The sequence below is a fragment of the Leuciscus leuciscus genome, assembly GCF_965113295.1.
Source record: "Leuciscus leuciscus genome assembly, chromosome: 5".
NCBI classification, from domain to species: Eukaryota; Metazoa; Chordata; class Actinopteri; order Cypriniformes; family Leuciscidae; genus Leuciscus; species Leuciscus leuciscus.
The window spans coordinates 7,217,301-7,238,200 of record NC_138729.1 but is presented as its reverse complement, the minus strand read 5'-3'; the positions used below and the strand labels follow the sequence as shown (position 1 = coordinate 7,238,200).

The 20,900-nt window shown below is 36.1% G+C and overlaps 1 protein-coding gene across 5 annotated transcripts in view; it reads right to left on the bottom strand.

Annotated features, from left to right (window-relative positions):
• Positions 1–898: 898 nt before the first annotated feature.
• The window catches only part of kntc1 (kinetochore associated 1), a 56,330-nt gene continuing 36,328 nt past the window's right edge, over positions 899–20,900 (bottom strand). For 4 of the 5 annotated variants that reach the window (XM_082170892.1, XM_082170888.1, XM_082170889.1 and 1 more), the window contains exons 49-61: positions 20,755–20,833; positions 17,525–17,649; positions 17,195–17,330; positions 15,068–15,163; positions 14,682–14,738; positions 12,549–12,603; positions 12,387–12,450; positions 8,826–8,955; positions 6,268–6,357; positions 6,033–6,187; positions 2,312–2,414; positions 2,143–2,189; positions 899–1,150 (exon numbers count right to left, since the gene is read on the bottom strand). In XM_082170892.1, the coding sequence (XP_082027018.1) occupies positions 1,141–1,150; positions 2,143–2,189; positions 2,312–2,414; positions 6,033–6,187; positions 6,268–6,357; positions 8,826–8,955; positions 12,387–12,450; positions 12,549–12,603; positions 14,682–14,738; positions 15,068–15,163; positions 17,195–17,330; positions 17,525–17,649; positions 20,755–20,833 (1,147 nt within the window). In that variant the 3' untranslated portion in view covers positions 899–1,140. Of the gene's footprint in view, positions 1,151–1,923; positions 2,190–2,311; positions 2,415–6,032; positions 6,188–6,267; positions 6,358–8,825; positions 8,956–12,386; positions 12,451–12,548; positions 12,604–14,681; positions 14,739–15,067; positions 15,164–17,194; positions 17,331–17,524; positions 17,650–20,754; positions 20,834–20,900 lie in introns of those variants that run through there. The other variant, XM_082170891.1, reaches the window with a different exon arrangement.

Genomic DNA, 20,900 nt, shown 5'->3' with positions numbered 1-20,900 from the left:
AGAAAGTAGTAATGCCAGTTAGGGGATGATTTTGGTTTGCAGGGGTTGCATTTTGGTTGGAAATGAAAGTTGGGTTGACATGAGAACCCGACAGATGTTGGTTTCTGATGTCAACACGATTTTCATTTTCAACCACAATACCATGTCTGTCCAATGTTGGATTCTGACATCAATCTGATTTTCATTTTCAATGTTGGGTTTGGGCTTCTAAATGCAAATTTTGTCATTGTTTTGGAGCACACTAGCTTATAGCAGTAAGGCTAACATATTCATACTAAAAGCCCAACAACTTTAAATTTGAGGGAACAGCCATTTGGGTGTCCGGAACTATTGTGGACATTATTGAGTGCACTTATTCAATCTCACATTCAATCCCACTACTGTAACTGTGTTCTAGAAATAAATTCGATATTGATATGAGGGTAGGGGCAGGCATAGATTCAGAGGCATAAGGTACTGTAAGTATTACATACAACAATAATAAAACAATGCATTGCCATTTACTTTTTATACTTAAGTACTTTTAAAAACAAGTACTTCTGTACTTTTACTTAAGTAAATATCAGTCTTTACAACTTTTACTTGCAACGGAGTAATATTTGACCAGTAGTATCTGTACTTTCACTCAAGTAAGGAAGTTGTGTACTTTGTCCACCTCTGCCCGTATACCACCTCTATAGCACCAAAAGTCTTTTGCAATACAACATGAACACAATAAATACATTGCACTTATTTTTTTAAGCAGGTACATAGTAGTTAAAGACACCTAATATAAAGTGTGACAAATTAAATCACTTTCATGGTCACTTATCACAAGAAAAGTAGTAAAACATAACCAACAAAACAAAACAAAAAATGTGTCAGAGGTGTTTACTGATATGGAAAATGAGAGAAGGCAGAATAAATAATGATTTTATAAATATAATCATATACACAATGTTATTGTTGCATACTGTTTGTATGTAGCTAAAAAAATGTAATGAGGTGCAAATAGTATCTGCCACTATTTGCATTAATAGCATCGAACTAATATTTGCTAAATAACTACTATTTTCACTTTGTGCTTGTAGCCTCGGCCATAAGAAAATGCCATCTGTTCAACAGCTGGAACTTGAGATTTACTGCATACTAGAGATTCCTCTACCATCTCCTAAAAGTGAGGAAAAAATTGTTATCCAAAATAAAGCAAAATGAAATGTCATCCAAAAACAATTGGTAAATCCAATAAACAAACTGTAGTTCTTTCATTCAATTAAAGTCGGCCTGCAATTCCGTCACTTCACTAGACCTGCCCTGTCTACTGGAAGATGTATACATTTCTATATGCACAAGTAAAAAAGTGATAGATTAAAGTTCAAAGTCTCACTACAGCAACAGTGTAATATGTGCTTCTTTCAGATAAGGTTGGAATCAAGAGAATGAGATCTTTCTTTGACATTCTCAAAAGATAACAAGCCATTTTTCTGGGAAATTAAATGGAATAATAATTTTCACAATTATTAGTCACAGGGAGCAATAAACGTGTGGAGCATCTTACATTCATCACAGTATTCTATAACAACTGCCATGGTAACTGTTGCTCACATCAGCTAACTTTAATAAGAGTACAACTATTTAGTATCTAATGATAAACATGAACTAAATCGTAAAATACCACTACTGGCTAGATTCCTGAAGAATGTCAAAAATTGAGTAATTTCATCAACCTACCAGCAAGTGTGCTTGAGAAACACTGAAATGAACGGGGTTCAATGCTGGAACTATTGGTTGCCCAACAACGCATTACTTCTGCATTCTTCAATTCCTATGGTAGTCTATCGGCATTCTGTTTTTCAAAGGCTCTGGACCAAACCAGCCATGCAGCGATACGTGACGGGGGATGATCTTGGTCCTTTTTTAAAATGCTCCATAAACACTTCCATATTATCGAAAAAAGTAATAGTAATTTTTATTTAAATCAGCTGTCTACATACACAATGGTGTTTATATCCACGAAACATGAGTACTAAAATACAATTAAGTAACAATATACAATGTCAAATATGCAAGCAGATAACATTTTACTTGTGCAGTCTTGCAGTCAGAGTGAAATTACTGTATTACTGCCCACAGATTACAAATAATAATTTTTTTTTATCTTACGCCGATGTTTGACCACCCCTAGATTCCAGTGCCTTTTCCAAAAATACCTGAAGGACAAAACAAAAATTAAACGAGAACCTTAGTAGATTTTATATAACCACAATAAACATTCATTACAAATAAAAAGCAAATAAATGTAATTTTTTACAAATATTTTAAGCTTAATTACCCTGACAGGATCCGAGAGGGTGTCGCTCACAGGTGCTGTTTGTCCTCCTTTCATCTCTCTGTATTTCAGATATTCGTGGGCAAAGGAAATGGCCTCTTCTTCACTATTCAAAGGAAAAAAAGGACAGTGAAAGATTCAGTGAAACTATTCTTTTATTCAACTTCGTGTTAGAAACACAAATGAACTTGTTTTACTTATAAAGATAAGGAACACCTATCTAATAAAAATACCTCCATCATTAAAGCTACACAATATAACTTCTGGCCCTCTAGCGTTTGAAACATAAAACTGCAAGTTACTTGTGAAGAAACATTTTTGGAAATTACGCAAGTAACAAGAGTGGATAAAAAAATCTGCACGCTTCAGTTAAAACAGTGTAAGACTGGAGAAACTGGAAGAACTGGAAGAGAGGGCTACTCTCTCTGAGAAAACAAAGGAAATTAACATTTGAACACTCTCTTGCATAAGTAACACCACCATTCGAGACACACCACGCCTCATCACCCCCTCTTTCCCCATCTCTTCTCTTCTGATGCTAAGATCACCTGGAATTCACCTACAAATCTATATGGTTTAATGCAGGGCTTGACATTAACTTTTTGAGGCACTTGTCCTTCGGACAAGTACATTTATGTTTCACTTGTCCATGCACAAAAGTCACTTGTCCGAGTAAAGATTTATAATTTTATAATTTATTTTTTTGTGTTTTGCTAATGCAGAATTCGAACAAACCACTGAAAGCATCCAAACACTATCAATATTAATACAATTCAGTTGAAACAGTAGAAAGGAACGTGTCCCAAGAATAGAGTTCCCCTTCAACAAGAAATAAGGATCTCCAGACTCCATAATACAAAGTAATACTTTGCACGCTGGTGTGCAGTGTATCACCAGAGGTAGTGGTGACTCTTGGTGTAAAAAATGTGTTCGTTTCAAATCGTTTTACCAAATCGGTAAAATTAAATCTCTAAAATAGACGTAAATGACGTAATGAGTGGCACATAACGTGAAGTAACATGGCATTTTATTTTGTTTGAAATTTAACTTGTCCAGTGGGACAACTAATTTTCTCTTCCACTTGTCCTACAAAAAAAATCCACTTGTCCCGGACAAGCCTTAATGTTGAGCCCTGGTTTAATGTGAACGATTGTCCAACAACACTCTACATGTTTGTGATCATTTGAATTTTCTCAGTGCGACTGGTACAACTGTCTCATCCCCACAGAAGATGCACCAAAATGTTGGTCACTGAAAATGGCATTTTCGTTTTTTGGCCAAAAGAGGGGGGGGGAAAAAGGCAGAAAATATGCCGGCCCTCCGTGTTCAGCGATCAGGTTTCCCTCTCGCGCAGCATGTTTTGTAACTTTGCAAGCGGCTCCGCTTTTCCGTTCCGTATGTTCGCCGCGCTCTCCGTTCTGTGTGTGCGCTGCGCTCTCAGTTCAGTGTGTGTGCTCACAGCCCAAACACTCCACTCATGTACCGATCACGCTCACCGGAAAAGCAAAGTCCGCTCAAATAACATGCCAACATGAAATTTGTTTCTGTTTGCAATAGCCTGATACTGTGCTGTAGCCGTGCTCTCGTTCCCTGAGCCACTCACATAAAGATAATAATAGCTTTGTAGGACTATTTTTTGATAATTGGTAAAAAAAATTATCTATTAAATATGATTCTGTTGTAATAATATATTGATATTTAATATTATTTTAATATACGGCTATTTTCTGTCCAATTTTTGTGTCACTTTAAATAAATGTGTGGTTATTTCATTTTGTTGGCTTGTAGTTTTTTTAAAATCCAGATTCAGTAAAATTATTGCATTTAATTTAAAAGTCTAATAATAATTATACAATTATACAAAACATTGAAATAAATTAATTTCGGCCAAATGCATCCAGAATTTTCAGTTTCGGCCCAGAATTTTCATTTCGGTGCATCCCTAGTTTTAAGAGTTTAGAGATATTTTGCTTACTGTGGCGGGCGGGTAATGCAGTAAGGTGTAAACTGCCCAGGTCTGGGACCGTGATTAATGCAGTGGTTTTTACAACAGCAGGTCTTTGTGACCTAAAAAAATTAAATGTCACTGTAATTTATAAAAAAAATTCTTGTAAATATAAGGCACTCTTTTTTAACATCCCATTACTGTTAGGCCGCAGTAGAATCTGTAGCAGTTCTATCAGATAATTCGTTTTGCTATATTTGCTTGGACCAGATAATAGGTGCATTCCTATATATTACAAAGAACCAGAATCTTTTGTGTTATACATGTTATATCTTGATTGTTACTACTCAAACCAAAAACAAAAAAAAGACAAATGAAACTGACACACATCAAATCAAATATAAATAGTGATTATGTATTGAAAGTAGTTACTTTCCCTAAACAGTTTCTTCATGTGAATGTTTAACTTCTAAATAACTGTTACTCAGTTGGGAAAAAAGCTTATCATAAAGGATGAAATGTAAATGTAAAATTAAAGCTTAATTTGAAGCAGGGGTCGGCAACCTATGGCACTCAATCACAGAAGAATGTGTTTAGTTTGTCAGAAACACTGCATGCTTTAAACTCTCACATTTTGATAGTAGTTATAGCTCCTAACTTAAAACAGGCTCTGTGACTAAGTAATGATTACCTCAAAATGTGCAGTACGTCTGTATGCAAGTTCAAGGGAATGTATTTTAATTTAATACATACACCTCTTTAGCTATTTTCACATGCCAGTGATTATCCCTCCACGTGCCACTGGTTGCGACCCCTGATTTAAAGATTATTACAAAGAAATGTATAAAGCAAAGGGGAGGAGGATGCTTAAAATCAATAATATTATACTAAAGATTGTTACTCTAGAGGAGCAAATGATCCTCGTAAGTAAAAAAATAAATAAAAATAAATTCTCTGACCTCAGAGAACTTCAGTATTAAAGGATATGTTCACTCCAGAATTGAAACGTCCTTATAATTTACTCACCCCCATGTCTTTCTTCAAGAAATTAAGGTTTTTGAGGAAAACATAACAGGATTTTTCTCCATATAGTGGACTTCAACGGGGATCAACGGTTTGAAGGTCCAAATAGCATTTTTTTTTATATAGTTTAAAGTTTATATACTTTTTAAGCACAAATGCTTGTTATCCACTAGCTCTGCGATGTACGTCCACGACTTCACGCATCACGTGGTCACGTTGGAAAGATCACATGGAATGTAGGGTAGGGTGAAAAACTCCATCTCATTTTTTCCTCCAACTTCAAAATTGTCTGACATCGTTGTTTTACCTTTTTTTGTAAAGGCCATTTGACTCAGTCTTTGCACCTTTGCTTTGTAAACATGGGGTCGGCACTTCCGCCAACGTCACGCGTTGCTCCCCGTTGAAGTTCACTATATAGAGAAAAATCCTGGAATGTTTTCCTCAGAAACCTTAATTTCTTTTCGACTCAAGAAAGAAAGACATGGACATCTTGGATGACATGGGGGTGAGTAAATAATGAGTAAACGAACAAATCCTTTAATTGTTGCAGTGTTTGTATTAATACTTCCCGATCACTCTGTTCAGGTTTATTTTGCAATACTGACCGGGTGACTGTACATTATTCCTTGTAAATCTGTTATGTAGAACAGCTTCACCAGTACAACAACAGTACAAAAAAATGCTGTTTAACTTAGCAAACTCATGAACTGAATCAGAAAAAAATAATGGATGACATTTCAAGTAGGATCAACTAACCCATTTTGCTCCATAAGGCAGTTCAGCAGCTCCTGCACTAGTTTAGAGAGACCCTTCGAGATCAAGTGCCTCTTCAAATAAGTGAAGTGTTTGGTCTTCATCAAAGTTTGGGACTTGCCATTTTCACAAAGGAACGTGAACACTGTGTCTCTAATCTAGAGCAAATAAAAATGAATTAAAATATACAACTGAAGTACTGTGAAAAGATTTGTTTAACAATAAGAGAAGGAATAACCTGTGAAGGAATGCCGGCTAACTCTCCAGTGGTCATGCTTTCCTCTATCTGATCCAGAATGAGGGTCGGGTTGCAGGACAACAGGAAGCTCTATTGTTTAAAACACACAAAACATTGTTTTAGTACACACTGAAAATCAAACTCATTATTCAGATCACAGATCAGTGAAACAGGAAAGCTTGTATACAGTACATTCAAAATTAAAAACACAATAGGCCTACTTTATTTTAAGGTGACATATGGCGCTTTTCCACTACACAGTACCAGCTTGCCTCGGCTCGCCTTTGTTTGGTTTTCCACTGTGTAAAAGTTGTACCTGTACCTGCTTCCAGGTACTTTTTTTCGTATCACCTCCAGCGAGGTTCTGAGCGAGCTGAGGCGATACTAAAATGTGACGTGAAAACACGGCAGACTGCTGATTGGTCAGAGAGAATCGTCACTATTCACTGCGTCATCATTGCACGCGCCAGAAGGAGTATCCTGGATAAAAAACATAAAAAACAAAAACATCCAAAAACAGCGTACACTCGATTTCCTCCATTGTCCTGTGTGTGTCACGTAGAAGATTAAGTCACGGCAGTTTCCTGCGGCGTCGCTATGACGACCAGGTACTATTGTGGAGGTACTATCTGCAATGGAAATCGGAGCGAAAAGCGAGCCGAGACGAGGCGAGCTGGTACTGGTAATGGAAAAGCGCCAATAGTTACACGTTACATGTACTTACTATAGTAGTAATAATAGTAAATTATGCATAATTACAAGCAACTAACCCTAAACCAAACCCCAATATTAACTGTATCCTAAGTGCCTGTGCCTGTTTGTGTAATTAAAATTAAAGGAAGAAAAAAAAAACGTATAATTATTTACTTGCCCTCCCTCATAGTATACAAAACTTAGCACTTTTATTTTGCAAAGCATAAAATAGATACAGTATGTGCAAAATGTCCAAGAAACTCTTTTCCATACAACAAAGGTAAACAAAAGGTATGATATTATTATGGTTTCATTCAGGAGCCTTTTTGGGTTGTAAAGCATTATTCTCCATAAAACTGCTTTGGAACAATATTGTGAAAAGTGTTAAATAAATGTTTCTCTTACGGTTTACACTGTACATCTAACATCACATAGTGGGCAGAAAATGAGATATGCTGTCAACTTAAAGTGAATATTTAGTTATTTTAATAATTCACTTTTAAATTTAATAAGAAAGAAAATATACTGAGCAAAATTCTGATTCACAAGCAAATATCTGAACTTTCAATGAAACCTTCAAAATTCAGTCTGACAAAAGCTTCACTACATGAACTCTGTGAATCTGTCAGAGCTGTTACTGAATCAAAATCTGACTCACTTGCAGTCATATCTGTCTTGACATGAAGTCTTTGGTACTTAATGGAACTTCAGAAATGATAAGAGTGTATATATAAATCAACAGTCGAAGTCAAGTTTACATACACCTTCCAGAAAATGCTAAATGTTATTAAAAAAAAGCATCATAAAATTTAATTTACTTTTTTTTTTTTAAATGCTTTGATACTATTTTCAAGCAAATGGTACATTTTCAAAACTTTTAATTCTAATCTCATAACAGATAATCAAAAACGCACTTTAAAAAAAACAAACATATTTCAGCATATTTTCAATTACGTTTCAATTAACTCTTTCCCTGCCAGCGATTTGTTTTTGCCAGCAATCGCCAGTGTTTTGGCCATTTTCGCAAAATGTTCATGTCCCCCAGAAAATGTTGTTGTATGCATATCTGAACATGCAAAATATCAAAAGAACGAACAGACCCTCTGTTTTTAAACAAACAAACAGTTTTATTCTAGCTTCATGCATTCTTTTTTATCAACACTTGAAGGGGTTTCATAAAAAAGCAAAATTGAGCAAAAAGCTGAGAAAATCACGTTTTTTTTTTTTTTTTTTTTAAAGACTACATCCAGATCGGATTCAGAATGATGATCAAAACAAAGATGGAGTGGATTGAGTCTATCAACACTCCCAAAGCTTCACAATCCTAACCACAAACCGTCCTGGGTCGACATTTCACTCATTAACATTAGGCCGCTTTGATTTATATGCTGTTTATTTCTGATGATCGCATTATTTTTATTTTTATTATTTTTCTTTATTTATTTATTTCATTCATTTAAAAACAAAAGCAACAACAGCATTTAACATGAATGAAAAGGAGCAGAAAGAAGTAAAAACTTATAATGTCTGCCCCCTATCAACACAAAATCATTTCCAGTTCCAGTTCATTTGAGCTGTCTCATGCAGCCGTCAGCATACATGCATGCATGTGCTTACATATGAGGCCGCTTGTTTCTGCTTCTTTGCCTGTGTTTTGATCTGGAGATACTGTACCCGTTCAGGAGATGTGTAATAGCGCCCCTTTCCCCTACAGGGAAAGCCCTAAAATCTCATCAATGGCAGGGAAGCGTTTTCTCATAAAAGACGAGATATTTACCATTTGCTTGTAAAAATAGTATCAACACAATTGAAAAAACAAAATCAAATGTTATGATCCCTCTTATTGTTATGAATTGTGAACCTACTTGAATCTGTGGTTCCTTCTTTTTGACACAAGGTATGAGCAAGAGTGTGCCCAAAGAGAAGGCCTGTAGACTGAACTGAGAAAACCGCTTGGCAATGGCAACCAGATCCAAAGTGAATAAAAATGGACATCTAAAAAAAAAAGAAAGAAGAAAAATGAGAAATGGTCATCTTTGCGTTACGGAGCCCCTAAATGAACATGGTGGTGGAAAAAATTGGGTTCTTTGCGTTCTCTTGCAAAACATTTGCGTTCCCCCGAAAACTTTGCGCTCTCTGGCTACGAATATTTGCCTTTTCTCGCAAACTTTTGCGTTCTCTCGCAAATCTTGTGAATTCGGAAAAACACTTCCTGTTTAATGTCCCGCTGGCAGTGTTTCAGACAACTCCACACATAAGCAATGGAGCGTTTCATAGTCTATAAATAAATAAATCCAGTCAGTGCTTAGTGCTTTTCGGTTTTTGCACTTTACAAACGGTACCTTCAGACTTGACTCTCAGCCAACTGCTTAGAGATCAATTTATATTATAAAGCTCATTTTGAGGAAAATTAGGTTGTAGCTCGTTGTCTGCAATACTATGATTGGAAAGAGGTGTCATTTGTGTTTTAACAACGATTAGCTCACAAGTTATTGACCTGGGAAGTAACTCCTTGAACTAAGCACTGACTGGATTTCTCTATGCTTTAATCCAAGTTCAAAATAAAACTCGACGAACCACTCCATTGTTAATGTAAAGAGTTGTCTGAAACATCGCCAGCGGGACATTAAACAGGAAGTGTTTGTCTGAACTCACAACAAGTTTTGCAAGAGAACAAAATCTTTGCGAGAGAATGCAAAAGTTTTGCGAGACAATACAGAAGCTTTGAAAAAACTTTTTTCCTCCCATCCCATATTTTTTCCACCACCGTCCCTTTAGGCTCTCCTTATTGAGTAAATATTGAAGACACAGCAGAAACAAATAATCAAATCACAGATACAATTGAATTAAGTAGCGGGACAATGTTGTCAAAGTACTCTGTGCAGTGGCAGGAAGAGTATGCACTTCTGAAAAATTAAAAAATAAGAGAATGGCTTGTTTAGCAATTATATTTGAATCATTTCTTTGAACTTATTTTCTAATGTAGTGTTGTCACGGTACCAAAATTTCAGTATTCGGTACCAACACCTGTGAAAATCCACGGTTCTCGGTACCAAAGCTTAATTTAGATTAAATTTACATATATTAAAGTGTATATCACAGTTACAAAGATGGAAACTGTAGTATTAAAAACACTCTACAATAAGATTCTATTTGTTAGATAACATTAGATAAAATGACCTAACAATAAACAATAGTTATATACAGTAGCAATTACATTACTTGGGATTCATTTAAAAATGTACTAATACATTTTTAAAATCAAAAGTTTTATCTGTTAACATTATTTAATGCACAATGAATGAAGTGAACAAACATGCACAAATCAAGTGTTTGTATTAAATAACATTCACAAACATTAATTAATGTTGTAAAAATATATTGTTCACTCAATGTGTTGATGTTAGATAACGCATTAAGTAATGTTAATGAATGGTATCTTACTGTAGTGTTACCAAACTATACAGGAGATAAAACGTGTTTTATTTGTCTTGACTGTACTTTGTAATCCAAAACTGTGTTCATCTTTAATTTTAAAAGGGCTTTTTAAACCTTTTAAGAGTTATCCAGCCAAGAATAAGCCTAGAGCTGCTTTTCTGATGGACTGATATTAATGACATAAATAAGGATGCACCGATACTGATACCAGTATTTGGGTGTCAGTCCGATACTGTGCTTGTAAAACTACTCCGATACAACCGCACCCGATACCACTTTAGGGGCCGTTCACATATCGCGTTTTTTGCGTGTGGGCAAATTCATTTTTTCAAATGTAGGCTATGCCGCGGCGAGATGAAAATCTCGACATCTCATCTCCACAGGTCATGTGACAAAAACCAACCGATCAGCTTCGGCCTTTCTGTAACAACATCGAAAGCTTGGCCGAACAGCTGATCATAGCTGTACAGGGTGGCTTTTTATTTCTCATCTCCATAAACATATCTAGTAGTAAAGCTAATGCAAGGGCTAGAAATAAATAAATTCTTTGCTGATACTTCCTCGTAGGGTGACCAGATGAGATTGGCTGAAATTCGGGACGGTGTTCGGACACCAGCCATGTCAACGATACCAATGAATGAAAATGAGCTTATCAATGCGCATCTAAATTCGCGCCTACGGTATCTTTGCAGAACTTAAAAAAAAGAAACAAAAAAGATGCTGCAGCCAATGAGCAGCCGGCGGGGGCTGGCTGCAGGACGACTCAACCTCCACGGACAGTTTTTAATGTTTTATCAGACAATAACTACTCAAGATTTTGCTTTAGTATAATTTTCGGGACAATTAGGCCGGATTCGGAATTCGGGACAACAGCTTAGATTTCGGGACTGGCGTCTGGTCACCCTACTTCCTCGTCATCATGGAGAGCGCTGTTCGCACCGCTTTCTCCTTCTTTCCACAAGCGCTTGCTCTCCCATGGCGTCGGTCGTTGCCATGCAACCACGAACAAAGGCGTGCCTGGAAAAACGAGCACGCCGCTTCTATTATGAGCATGCAATGTAGTTGGTTTCGCCTACATTTGAAACAACTAATTTGCACGCAAAAAAAACACGCTATGTGAACGGCACCTTATAGCAACGTGAAATTAGCCTAATCCAAAATATTTCTATATGTGGCTCTTTTCTCCTTTCTTGTCTTATTTTCAGTTTCCAGTTAAGGATCCAGTGTGTTGTAGGCAGTGGGTAATGGCAGAAAAGAATCGTAAATAAGGTGAAAGTCTGCGACTAAAAATCTGAAAAAACTCTGTTTTTGTAGTCAACATTTCAAACTGGATGACAACGACAACAATGACAACGACTGCCATTCTGAAACAGAAAGCTGTTGCCATTGTGTTCAGTTATTACAATAAGAGTAGACAAAGAACAATACAATTTTCAGTGATAAACCTACCTTAACAATAACTTTTTTGTAAACAACTTCACTAATAAGCTATCCGATTGTTAAGTCTGACGTCACGCGTGACGTTTAGCCTTTTCCGGGTCCAAGCGCTCCTCTCGTCCAGAAATAACAATGGTGGAACCTGTAAATTTATTTACGATCACGTCCTTCTTAGTGAGGCACCCTTGGCGGTCAAAAAGGGTTTAAATTCCTTTAACACCAACAGAGTGGTTAGTGTAGCTCGTCACTCAGGTGGCATAATTAAGGGTAGAGTCCAGGCATCAATGAAAAAGAAGATTTACGAGGTTGAAGTGAGTTAGCTCGGGACACGGGACACAGCACTGCGGCATTGTAAAAACACTCAATAATAACCAAAACACTAGCGAAAGCGGTAGGTAGGTAGAGAGGACCTGGACTTTGGACCCGGAAAGAGTATTATCGGAGAGTGGTTACGTCACGACTTAACAACCGAATTGCTTACAATACATTAGACCCACCCTATACTCATACTTTCTGTTTTGATCAAACAGACCCTTTGACTAAAGACTTACTTTAGAAGCAGGACAAATGTCTGATACATAACGTCATGCTGTCGAGGGCTGAGAGGAAGAGAGGCTGTAAAATAATCAAACAGACAAACAGTGAAAAGCATTTAAATAATAAAAATGTATATGCAACATTACAGAGAAACTTCTAAGTATTTCCATTTTTACCTGTTAAGAAAGGGGCTTGAATCACACTTCGCCATATCCTGGAAAGACTTTGCCCCTGCAGGAAAATAATATTAAAAACAAATCAAATAAATAAATACAAATCTTGGCAGTTTCGTGTTAAAGGAGAACTCCGGTCAATTTTAACATTGAGCAAATTTCTTTGTAAATTTGGAGTGCTGTCAGTACAGAGAACAACGACAAAAATCGGTGTTGCCTACACCGTGTTATCCTCTTTTTAAAATTTGCACCCTGTTGACTTCAATGGGGCACGTTTTAAATCTGCTTTTAGCCTCTTAACATCCTTGATGTGTCATTACAAGTGCCCAGCCATTGTGAGTGATTCCTTTAGAGTTAACACGGGTGAATCTGACTGCAGTAGATATGAAAGATATGAATAAAAATGAAGTTAATTCAGCCAGCGCACATACCTGTATTCTCTTCTTGTTTTCGGTCGAAGTCCACAGTAGTCAATTGTCAAGTTCACGCGCATAGGTTTAGTATCTATGATCACGCGCGTGAACTCGACAATCGACTACTGTGGACTTCGACCGAAAACAAGAAGAGAATACAGGTATGTGCGCTGGCTGAACTAACTTCATTTTTATTCATATCTTTCATATCTACTGCAGTCAGATTCACCCGTGTTAACTCTAAAGGAATCACTCACAATGGCTGGGCACTTGTAATGACACATCAAGGATGTTAAGAGGCTAAAAGCAGATTTAAAACGTGCCCCATTGAAGTCAACAGGGTGCACATTTTAAAAAGAGGATAACACGGTGTAGGCAACACCGATTTTTGTCGTTGTTCTCTGTACTGACAGCACTCCAAATTTACAAAAAAAATTAGCTCAATGTTAAAATTGACCGGAGTTCTCCTTTAAATTGACCTAAATCAGAAGTGTCAAAGACCCTACCCCATGGAGGAGCCCAATCCAGCAATTTCTATTTCATCTTTCCTGATGTGCAATTATAATGTTGTTTTTACATAAAAAACTGTGATAATTTAGGAATAAAGGCCCTTTTCTAAACTGGGATTTAGCCTTCTGATTGAAATATTTCACATTAAAAGGGTGTTTTCTTTAGGACTTAAATTTAAGGCCCTCTGCTATAAATGGGTAAAAATCTTAATATGATAAAGTATGTGGCTTGAGGTAAAAAATAAACGCATTGTGAAACGGGTTCTGAAGCGATGCAAGTACTAGAAGTTACGGCTCATTGTAGAGGATACGGTACTCTGCGCTTCCACATCTTTTTTTTTTTTTTATTCAGCTTTGCATCACAGAAATAAATGATAATTTAAAGTATAATGAATTGAAAACCAATTATTTTAAATTGTAATAATATATCACAATATAAATTGATAAAATAAATGCAGGCTTGATGAGCAGAAGAAACTTCTTTCAAAAACATTAAAAACAGTAATGTGTCCAAACTTTTGGCCTGTACTGTATATTTATTGGGTAGAGCATATGTCTCAGGAAGGGCGTTGGCTTTCAGGGCAATCTAATGTTAAAGGGACTCCACTTTAAAATGAAAATTCTGTCATCATATACTCACCCTCACGTTGTTTCAATCCCAGTAACCAGACAGTTTCTGGTCTCATTGACTTCCATAGTATATTTTTTTCCTACTATGGAAGTCAATGAGACCAGAAACTGTCTGGTTACTGACATTCTTCTAAATAACTTCCTTTCTGTTCAGCAGAAGAAAGAAATTCATACAGGTTTGAAACAACATGAGGGTGAGTATATGATGACAGAATTTTCATTTTAAAGTGGAGTATCCCTTTAAAGATGCTATACATGCTTTTACTTCATTCTGTCTGGAATACTGCATGGCATTAGTCAGTTCTCTCTATCTCGCTTACAGTTTGCGCAAAATGCTGCTGCAAGACTTATAACAAGACGAAGGACCATTTTACACTCGTGACCTCTTTACACGGCAACTGATAAAATATAGATTCCATTAACATTAATACAATATGCTGTCTTTTGCATTTAAATCTTGTTCTATTGTCATTGTGTTGAGCATGTTGTGGCCCACAAGAAATAATATTTTAGTTTGGCCCTTGCCCTGAAATGAGTCTGACACCCCTGATCTAAATAAAAACAAAGGTTAGGAAAATGATCACCTCTAAAAGGCTGGGCACTGCAATGAGAGCTTCAAGAACCTTCTGCAAGTAGCTTGTCTACAGAAGAAAAAGAAGAAACATTTTCTGAAATTTACAACAACAATGAACACAAGGAGGCAGCAATGTACCGTCCAGCTAAACAAACATCACATGAATCAGCCAGCTTTAGGTACACTGTTCAAACGCAGTAAAAAGCATGACTAATGGTCTAAAAAAAAGACAGGATTCATAGTTCACATGCACAATTTTCGTGGGTTTTTCCAATATCAAAAATATCATCGCCATTGTTTCAGGATGCAGTGTTTGTGCACAAGTACACAAAATGACTCTAACTAATGACTGCAACTGCTTTAAAAGGATAGGATAGTAATGTACATGTGACTTACCATATTGAACGACACAAGTTTTTGCAAGACACTGTTCCACAGCTGCAAGTCATAAACCTCATACTCCAAACAAAGATCTGCCACAAGACGGACAGCCTGCAAAAAAAGAATGAAAAATGTTTGCAGATTATGCTTTAGTGGAATTGTGAGATAGTCTGCATGACAATAAAGATATACATAAAACACATACATAAAGCTTTAACTGATATTTATATATTTTTTAGTGTTTACATGCTTTACAATGGGTCCAACAACACTCAAAAAGAGCAATGCCACAGTGTTCCTCAAACTATAAATGGATTCCTAACAGTTTTCTCTGCTCATTAAATTGGATAGGAGAAAGTATATAAAACAGAAAAAATTACACACTTCATCTTTAAATGCTCAAGCACAGCATTGCCTTAAGGCCTGTTCACATCAAGACGAACATTCAGTCTGATTTCCAAATGTGATTTCTATTTAAATGTATTTTAGTGCTAAAAAAAATTATTATATTTATTAGGGCTGTCCCCGACTATGGATTTTCATAGTCGAATCAGAATCGTCATGTCTTGCCTATAGTCGACTAATAGTCGAATCATGTTTATGGGGGTGGGGGTGGGGCTGGGGGCGGGGCTTTAACGTTTCAAAGCCGCGATGTACAGAAAATCGCACAAAGATATAGAAGAAAATGTATAAAAACATTTTTGATCAATAAAACTAAGAAATAACATAAATAACTCCAGAAAGGCCACACTGCAGATTTGCATTTCACATGCAAATCAAATTAAATCGGCTAAATGACCTGTGCGAGCAGGCCAGCCTACAGCACAACATCGATGCACCGAAAAAATAAACAATTAATTTACTAAATTAAATTAGAACAGAATATACCTTTCTAATAAATAAAAATACAAAACGAAATAAATCAGAATCAAGTCACAAGATGAGGAGCAAATGTGTGCAAAATGCCTAAAGTGCAGGGGAACATATATTCAAAACACAAGCCACAAATAGTTAGATTAGATAACCCTGACAGATTAATAAATAAAATAAAAATAAATAAATTATTAAAATAACGATAGTAGCCAGAATTTTCAACTTTGTCTTTTTAACTGCAGAAACAACAATAAATGCTAAACTGGAGAGGCAGTCTTTTTAGCTAAAAATTTTCACAGCATCCAAAAATAAAATTAGAACCGGCTGAAAAGTTTTGAAATCACTTGTACCTGATCGAGAGAACAAATCCTTAAAGTCTTTCACTCTGTCTGTCCGTTGGAGTCTTTTCAAATTGTGCGCGCGGATAAAATACATTCTAACGTCTATGCGTGAAACATGTTAACGTTGGCCAGCAGAAGTGCGATCACTTTCAGATTTTCCTGATGCTAAATCCAGCCTTGGAGAATATCCTTTCTGATGGTGTACATCCACACTTTAGATTTTCTTATCCCAGACATTGTTAAAGATTTAAATCCTTGCCGCGAAGACGCTCCTCTGTCGGTCACGGATTGAAAGTGAAACTTAAATCTGTCACGGGGTGTTTGGATTTATTCACGCACGTTAAAAAATATTTATTAAAAGCTTCTTTCTTTGCACATTTTTATATAGGCCTACAGCATTATCATAATAGGCTGAATGTTAACGTATTGACATGAAAGCTAGTTCTATGTGAAATCAGACATTGAGCGCCCTCATATAGCCAAAGTGGCATGATCCTCGTTTCATAACACCTCTGCGAAGATTCGACCGTGAGATCGGTAGTCGAATCAGGCTTCTCCTATCGAAGCATCGAATCTTCGACTATTCGGGGTCACCCCTAATATTTATATAATCAATGTTGAAAACTTCAATTAATTTTTTCCAGAGTTCTTTGGTAAATAGAAAGTTATAAAAACAACATCTATTTGGAATATAAATCTTTTGTAACATTATAAATGTCTAATTGCATCCCTGCTGAATAGAAGTATTAATTTCCTAAAAAAGAACCAAAAAAAAAAGACAAACTAACAAAAGAAATCTTACTGATTTCAAAATGTTCAATTCCCCCACCACTCCTCATCATACTAAACTTTTTTTCAAAACTGTAGTAAGAACTGACAGAACTTGTCTGTTGAAATGAAGGGGTTCAATTTTAGTTGCAATATCTACCTGAGGTTCGTTGTTGTGGTTCTTCCATAAACCCTTGATCATGCCTTCTTTTGGGCTGCTGATGAACATTTCCAAGGTATAGGGAATGTTCAGGGCTTCCATCTGGGCAAGGTACATGTAACACTTCAAATAATATCTGTGAAAACAACAATATATGGTCATTAATGCAGCAAATTCATCAATCTTGATTAAAACAAAATGCATTAACACTTGCATTAACAACACATTAACACTTGGACATATAAAATGGTTACAGTTCTATTCTTATTAAAAGTGCACGCAAACAACTGAAAGAATTTAATTTAATAGTATATTCTAGATGCTGCTCACTTGATTTTGCTACTAGGCCGGTTGGAAAGTGCCTCCAAAGTGTTAGCATCTGCTAAGTGAGTGAGACAGATCAAAGCACGGCTACGATGTTCAAAGGTCAGACGAAGGCCCGATCCTCCCAGGGGCTGAAAAGATGAACAAATGTTAACCATGTCAGACCTTTACTTTCTCTGCCAACAAATATGCCACTAATTACTTTATAAGGTAAGTAAGAAACAATTATAACAGTATAAACATTCATTTTGCTGGAAAACTATGGTGTATAATGTGTAACACATCACTGATTTCTTTATTTTCAACACATTCTAAATGATGCTTCAAACATTATCAGAAGTAACTCTTGCAATCTGACAAAACCTTATCTAATGCATGCCTGAGATAAAGTCATCTTGGTGAACAAGATACTGTTTTGCATCTTCAAGTTTGCTTTATTTTAATATAATTTTTTAAGTTTAGTTAAACTTTAGTAAAAGAATAATTGTAATTTTTAACGGTAAAAGTCAGTAAAAACGCTAATTGGTTAATGGTAAGTTCTATAACTTTTTACTATTTTATATTTATAGATCTAACAGAAGCTTTAATGTAATTTTTAGGGGTGTGACGAGACACTTAGCTCACGAGATGAGACGAGACACGAGATTGGGTTCACGAGAACGAGAAATTCTTAATGACAAAATTCATGACTGGAAAAATAGTCTGCAGGTGCATTTTGAAATGTTTTAACTAATCATCTTGTAAATAAATGTAATTTCAGTTCTACTTTCTGAGTATGAATTATCATATGCATTGAAAGACAACAATATACAAGCACTTTAAAAGTTTTTGCCACAAACTCAACTGACTGGCTTCTCTCCTGTATGATTTCACATGAGTCTCTTCAGACCTGACTATACATGAATTATGAGCTTCTAGAACTTCTGATTGAGGCTGTGTGTGACCTCTTTATTGAACTCCTTTCCACAAATTGAACAGAAATAAAAACAGTATAAATAACAAAAATAAATATGTTTTTTTCTTAGTCTAAATCACGATTTCAATCTTAATCACAAGTTTAACCATAATCAAAGTACTCTCTCAATATTCAATGTGCAAACAGAGACCAAAACAAAGACCAGAGCTAAGAAGTGGTTACAACTACACAGTCCAGCCTAAGATAGGTTTGATATTGGGAGACAGGCTATCGTATCTAGCCTAATTTGGGTGCATCAGGGAGCTCACGTTTTACTTTACTCGAATTCACGATCGCACGTACTCTGTGTGTGGCGGTCCTGACTGTGCATTCTACAAGATAAGACATTTATTAGTCTCTGTTGCACAACGAATCCTCCACCATGGTCTTCCCTGTCAGTCATCTCGCCGTACTCTCGTTGCGTGATCAGTGAACTGTGATTCCTGCTGCACTGTGTGTGACTCTGCAGCTCGTGCTGGATGAGCAGAGCAGACGTTTACAATTGAAACGACTGTTATCCAACTGAATTAAATGTTTTTTATTTCTATAAAAAAGCTAAACGAAAGTGGAGGCAGTGCCACGGTGGGAAACGTAATGTGATGTAAATGTATCGGTGGCATTTTCTCTGTGTATTTCACCCTCATGCTCTGTCATAGAGCATTTTCACCTTGACGAGAAATCTTCACATTTTAATATCGCGAGATCTCATGGCAGAAGATCTCGTCACACCCCTAGTAATTTTACAAAAAAAGTCATCATATAAATTACAGTGAAAAACTGATAAAGTGATATTCCCAGAATTCTCTGAGACATTTAACATTTGATTGTTTGTAATTTTTTTATTTGAATAATTGTTTCTTTCGTTTTCTTTGTTATCAGTTATATACATGATTTATGTTATATTTTTTATGTTAAATGAATGTTTATTGCATTATTTTAGTGTCATGTGTGTTACCATGATGTGTTTGTTTGTTTGTTTGTTTGTTTGTATGTATGACACCATACAACCATTTATATATTAGTATTTACCTCAGCTTGTGGAGAAGATACTTATGATGAACTTTGATTTATCATACGGATTTCTCTTAATCACCTGTGTTTTTATGATGGTTGTCAGTACAAAAGGTACGAATAGTTGGTGTATCAGTTCATAAATAAATTTTAAAAAAGAGTGTTTTTTTAGCTGTAAATTTAAGTTCAATATGTACAATTTAATGTCGCTACTGAATTTTTTAAGTTACATTTTTTACTTTTCTTTTTTATGCTAAAGTTCTGGTCAACCATTATGGCCTTTCTGGTGATGCTGGATGAACAAGGAAAATGGTTAAGCTAGTTCATAAGCCTGGTGGGAACGCCAGCATCCCATGCAACAGACCAGCATCCAAAACACTTCTATGCTGTGCTGATCTTTTCAGCAGGGATGTTATAATGCGATCAGTGTTCTACCATACAAACACTATTAGTAATTCCAGTGCTCATTCAAAAAGATGAAGATAAAACATGCACTCGTATAAACAGTTTCAACATATGATATAAACTTCATAAAGTAAACATTGTAATAATCCATCAACAATAGATAATAATGATAATTACTACAAGAAAGTTAACTTCGTACCCTTAAGTGTATAAATCCAAAAAGTATAACAATGTAAATGTTTCCATCTATTCCCACGTCTTATATTACATGGAATAAATTCAATTCCAATCAAAATGAAAATGAAAAATTTAAATGTTTGTTTTTACCATATTATAACAATGATTTGGTGCTAGTTAACACAAAACAACAAGTCATTCGCTCTGTGATTGGGTCTTCTGGATCACTGCGTATCCTTCCCTGACTCGTCAAGCCCCTATCCTATGACCATTACGCTACCGGAACATGACAATAACAGGCCAGAGCCGTCGCTCTTAACAGCTCTGTAACATACCAGCCCATAACATGGAGACGGAACTGCAAACTTTGCTGACCTTTTTAGCAGCAGTTGTGCAGTTAAACTCTGCATTTTATATTACTGCAGCCGCCTACATGTGCAAGAGGCAAGCTATTATTAGAGTAATCGGCAACTGTTTACACTTGTACGCGCATGCCCAGTGTGCATGAATGGTCATGTGACATGCGTTTTCGGGGGTATAGTGTGGAAGGAGGTCTTTTCTGCAGTGGAAACGCCAGTATGGACGAGGATTGTTTTCATTTTTAAAACGGCATGTTAAAAGGAAAACGCACTAGTATAAACAGGGCCTGATGCCCAGGTTTCTGTTGAGGGTGAAAAGTCCTACTTACCCACGTTTGAGCTGTCAGGATGGGACTGAGCAAACGAGCACTTATATCCATGGGGTGCATCTGCAGCAAATAAACAACTCTGCAGTATAAAGAGAATGAGAGGAAAAGAAACAGGGGAAAGATAAAGACTTCAATAAGACATCTAA